Source organism: Morone saxatilis, unplaced genomic scaffold, assembly GCF_004916995.1.
Source record: "Morone saxatilis isolate NCDOM2014 unplaced genomic scaffold, NCSU_SB_2.0 Contig3, whole genome shotgun sequence".
Classification (NCBI taxonomy): domain Eukaryota; kingdom Metazoa; phylum Chordata; class Actinopteri; family Moronidae; genus Morone; species Morone saxatilis.
Genome location: NW_023339873.1, coordinates 23,602,741 through 23,607,877, shown reverse-complemented (window position 1 = coordinate 23,607,877; position 5,137 = coordinate 23,602,741). Strand labels below are relative to the sequence as shown.

Genomic DNA, 5,137 nt, shown 5'->3' with positions numbered 1-5,137 from the left:
TGTAGGATTTAGTGGTATCTAGAGGTGTAGTCGTTATTAACTACAGAATGAGCGTTATTCGCCATGTTGAACCACCATGTTTCTACAGTACACTTGAATGAACAAACCAAATACTGGCTGTAGAAAGGGCTTTTTCACCTTTTTTTTTCACCTCATACACCAGGCCTTATTTCGGGCATCTAACCAACAACCCTTTCAAAAACTCATTGACCTCAAGGTGAGAGAACTGGACGTGCTAAAATTCTAAATCCCTGTTTTAGGACTGATCCCTACAGCACTATATATATAACAATGGTGTTATGGGATTTCATATTTCATTTGCTGATGCTTCATAAACTTAAAACTCAAATAAAAAACTCTGCAACTAGATGCAAATTTGTTACTATACCTTTTTATCCGTTTTGGTTGTGTGTATCATTGTTGGAGGTCTTGTTTGGGTAGCATCTGCAAATGATGTCACAGTGGGGGATTTATTTTGAAATCCAAACTTGATCTTAAAGAACACATACTGCAAATCTTACACACCGATATATGTTAGCATGCATACATGGATTTTCTTTTGCTACAAAGTCACAATGCTTCTGTAGTGCAGCTATTGCATTCTTTTATGGCAGTCTGAACACAATGATAAGGTAGCCTTTGGATACTTATGTAGGTTTAACCCATATAGCTATCTGACATGCCGTCCTTTCTTTCCTCTGTGCAGGGTGCTAGAGGGAGTTATGTCGGCAGGCGAGGATGATGGGGAGGCGGCAGCGCCCGTGTACGTGTACGAATCCAAGGTCCACTGCACCAACGTGCTGCTTAGCCTGGAGGAGCAGCGGCGGCAGGGCATCCTGTGCGACGTGACCGTACTGGTGGAGGGAAGGGAGGTGCGCGCACATAGGGCCGTCCTCGCTGCTAGCAGTCGCTACTTCCTGCAGGCGCTGTTGGGTCACAACGGGTCACTGGGCGAAGTGGAGCCCATCATTAACCTGCCAGACAAGGTAAAGGGCCACAAGAAAAACACGGAAAAAAAGAGCAATATCATTCAGGGAGTTTCACAGGGAGTGCTCTTAGGTCATTTTTAAAAATAAATGTTACAGGGGAAGTCAAACTTTCAACTTTCAGGGAAAATAACCCCCTATGAAGTCTTTGGAGTTATCTCAGTTTGGGCGTACAAATGTAGAACAGAAAACAGTGTTAGAGACACTTGAAATATGTGTGCATTCATCAGGGTAGATGCCCACATCTTTCCCTTCTTGCCCTTTAATTGAAATGGTTGAGGTTTAGTGTTATTATGGGAAATGCAACCAATATGCAATAAAACCAATAGGATCCAGTGTTTTTTTGAGCTTGACCCATGCAAGGGACAAAGTCATAATATCTTTGATAACTAACCCTAACCTATACCGACTATACTTTTTTTTAGTCAGTGAGATGGTAAATGGTAAATGGACCTTTCCGACCACTCAAAGCGCTTTTTACATCTACGTGCCATATTCACCCTTTCACACACATTCACACAGCGATGTCCATCGAACAGAAACTAACTCATACACATACCAAATATATTCTGCAATGCATAGAAGTGACTCATTTATGTCAAAGTAATTGTAAATCCTGATCTGAAAAGGATCAGAGGATGGTTAGACCTGTGGACTTGAACAGATACAAACAGAGAAAGAACAAGCACAATGGCAGCAGCGTATGCCGTGGGAAAGTGAAGCAAAACATGCATTGTTTCTGCACAGTTCACACTCTGTCTACCTTAATGTGTGATGATGATGATGCATCACATGATCATGGCTGCTAGAGAGTCCGGTCTGATCCAGTCAGGTATTAGACGCACATTAAACTTAATCATTTTGTCCTAAGCGACATACATATACGGTAAGGTACCACCTCCAAGTGCCACAAGGCTGCAGGTGCATGAAGTAACATACGAGTGCCTTTTTTATTTTAGACAGTGAAAGGATGGAGAGGGAGGGAGAGTTATGTGAGTAAATACTCTCAGAAGGCATAGATCTTCAAGCGATTGTTTATGCTTGGTAACTGAGGGATCACACTGGAGAGGAGTGTGAATTAAGATTTCACTTCTCGCAGTGACAGCAGGACTCAGTGTACTGTACATACTGCAAGCATTAGTGACTAGAAGTTAATGCGAGCAGCATCATGAAGCCAGTGGTGTAATGAAAAGTGGACTGAAGTAGAGTATTGACAGACCCAATGCAATAGAAGTGGACCCTAGCAGGACCCAACTATGCTGTACTACATATGTACCACCCAGCTTGACTTGGGCCCAGAGGCTGATCACAGTTCTTGGGAACCAAGTGAACCTTTAAAGTCCTCTTTACAGGCTTTAAACGTATGCATCTACCAGTGTGAATTAGCACAGTATGAATGTAAAGCAGGAGCAGGAGGGAGCTGGACAAATGCATGTAGCTAACGTGACCTTGAGGAGGAGGGGCAGATGGATGGAAAAAGCAGGGTTGACACAAATTGATCTGTTAATGAAAACATGTTGGGCATGAATATCAATGTGGTTACCTTGTTAGTTGCTGCCACTTCTGTTCACCACCGGGACTGATCATGGAACAGCTCGTGATCCCAGTGGCTGACGTTACTATATAGTGTCCCAGATCTGTCATATGGATTAATACGTCTGTGTGGTAGGTAGAGCCTACCTATACAGTAATCACTCGCACAGGCCTCCACCACTTCAAACTCAATCCCCTAATGACTGGAAGCATAGCTTTGTTTTCCACATCCTTTCTGCTGCCCGTTCACTCACCCTTCATACATTGCTGAACTCACTGTGGCTCAAAGATTTGAAACAAATTTGGTGTAGATTAGAATCTAGCAGGACTAAGTTCCCTGCTACATGACTATTAGACTCTGGCAGTAGGGAAAGTGCAGTGTCTTAGTTTTTGTAACATGGTTCTTGTCTATTTTCACCTGACTAACCACAAGCACAAACATATGGAAAATTGGCAATGAAATCATTTCACTTTCACTTTCAAAAAATCTTAGACTAACTTCAACTAATCAGATCAATGAACCAGTAAGCCAGTCAATGAAGAGTGCCGTGCTTTTCTTTCAATTAAGAAATACTCTCCAGTTCTCTACTACTCTCCGATATAACTGATGCCAGTAGCATCTACACTAACCTCTTGAGCAGCTGCCATTGTTGTTTTGGGACAGTCCCGAATTATGAGCAGTTGCCCCAAATCCTGAATCCTGTACTGTGTGTCCCAAAAATGAACCGTAGTAATAGATATTATGAAGGAGCTAAAACGAGACCTGTGTGTATGCTGTGAGACTTGACTTGAAGGCAAAAATGCTGAGGAGATGTGATTTGGTGACTCAGTACTATTGAAAACTGCTACACTAAATATATTTTGTATTTTAGAGTGCTGTCAACTTGTCATGAATACTAATTAATAACATAACAGATATGCCCAACAAACTGCTGCTGTCACCAGACTAAAAGACTCTAAATTCAAATAAGGGGAACCCTTTCATTAAATTATCAATTACTCTTTATAATAGATCAATAGTGTTTTTTTACTCTGACAGTGAGAGTATTCTGATCAAATCACTTATGTTGGCTGTAATTCCTGCTTTTAGATATTAAAAGTGTCCTTTTGGTTTTTGTGTAATGTAAGAGTATTACTGATGTACTTTCACTTGTCTATTGCACTGATTAGGCTATCTATTGTTGATAGGGAGTACAGCTGCCAAAAAAATTTATATTTCAAAAAATGTGTTTGTAAACTCCTACAGCTTAATGATAGTCTTAGCTGAGGAAAGGACATTAAAATGACTGTAACGTAACGGTCACCTGTGTATAATGTTTTGTGCGTCTTTTAAACACTGCACTTCATATCATCCTCACTAATACGTGGCCCTGTGACCACGCACACCCATACTCCCCTGTCCTGAATTTCATCCACTCTCATCTGGTCACCCTACGGCAAGCTGAAACAAAGAATAGCTCACTGTTAATGTAATGTGCGATTATTGATGCTTTACAGTTGAATTTGAGAGTCATTATTAATTCACTAAAGCTTACTGACTTGTGATTGGGACAGTTTCAAACTGTTTAAAATTCATTTGAAGAGCCCACATTTGCTAAACATAACCAAAAATATGTCAATTTAGGTAAAATGTATGAAGTGATTCACAAAATATGTAGAACATTTCCATTTAATGGAAAAGTATAAATATCATACAGCTTCAAGATAATAAAGAATAATATATAGAATTCATATCATACTTTCAGACAGTGTGGAATAACATGATTTGTTTTTAACATTAAAGCAAATACAAGGTGAAAGTTAGATGTTAAGTGGTTAATGATCAATCATCCTCATTGATTATTCCCATCTCTCCCTGCTGCTTGCTGCTTATTGGCAAGGTTGGTACAAGGGTCTTCTCTGTGCCATACAGATGTACTTCTGCACAGGAGGCAGCAGCTGCTGACGCCAGCTGAAAATAGGCTTATATACTCATGTACACACACATGCACAGGCAGCATTATAGAGTAAACACACATGAACACACACATGAAGACATGAAAGTAGCCATGCTTACTGTAGGGAACAAGAAGAAAGCAGGGGAGATGAGAGGGGTGCAGGGCGGGAGAGAGGGAGTGAGCAAAAGGATCCAGGCAAGAATACAAGACATGTAAGATTAATAAAGCGCGTATATGGCAAAATAACTCACTGTGAAAAAAGTGTATAGGTTGCTTGTGGGGTAAAATTCAGTTTCTAGCTCACAACGTTTTTGTTAAAGTCCCAATTAGTATTTTATTCACCCTAAATAATGCCATAATGTTGTAACACACAATACTGTTATTTACTAATTACAGTAATGAATCTCTTTAGAGATTCATGATCCATATATATGCTTTATGAGTCCACCTTCTTTCACATACCGTAAAACTTCCAGGCTTTTATTTGCTACTGAACTCAGCCTGCCTATATTTGGGACCAGTGTCTATATGGGACAAACCTTTAATTCCTTTTGCACAAAACTCTCACTCAGCAAAGATGGTTAATACTATCTATATAAATTGTTTATTTAAACTAGTATGAATATTCAGGGGTGGCTGACTGAATGTGTGTGAAAGACTGAATGTGGCACGTAGTGTAAA

General features: G+C 40.2%; 1 protein-coding gene across 1 annotated transcript in view; it reads left to right on the top strand.

Moving 5' to 3' along the window:
- The first annotated feature begins 714 nt into the window (after positions 1–714).
- The window catches only part of LOC118336707 (transcription regulator protein BACH2-like), a 20,006-nt gene continuing 15,583 nt past the window's right edge, over positions 715–5,137 (top strand). Inside the window, exon 1 of the mRNA XM_035673385.1 lies at positions 715–986. Within this exon, the coding sequence (XP_035529278.1) occupies positions 723–986 (264 nt within the window). The 5' untranslated portion in view covers positions 715–722. The remainder of the gene's footprint in view (positions 987–5,137) is intronic.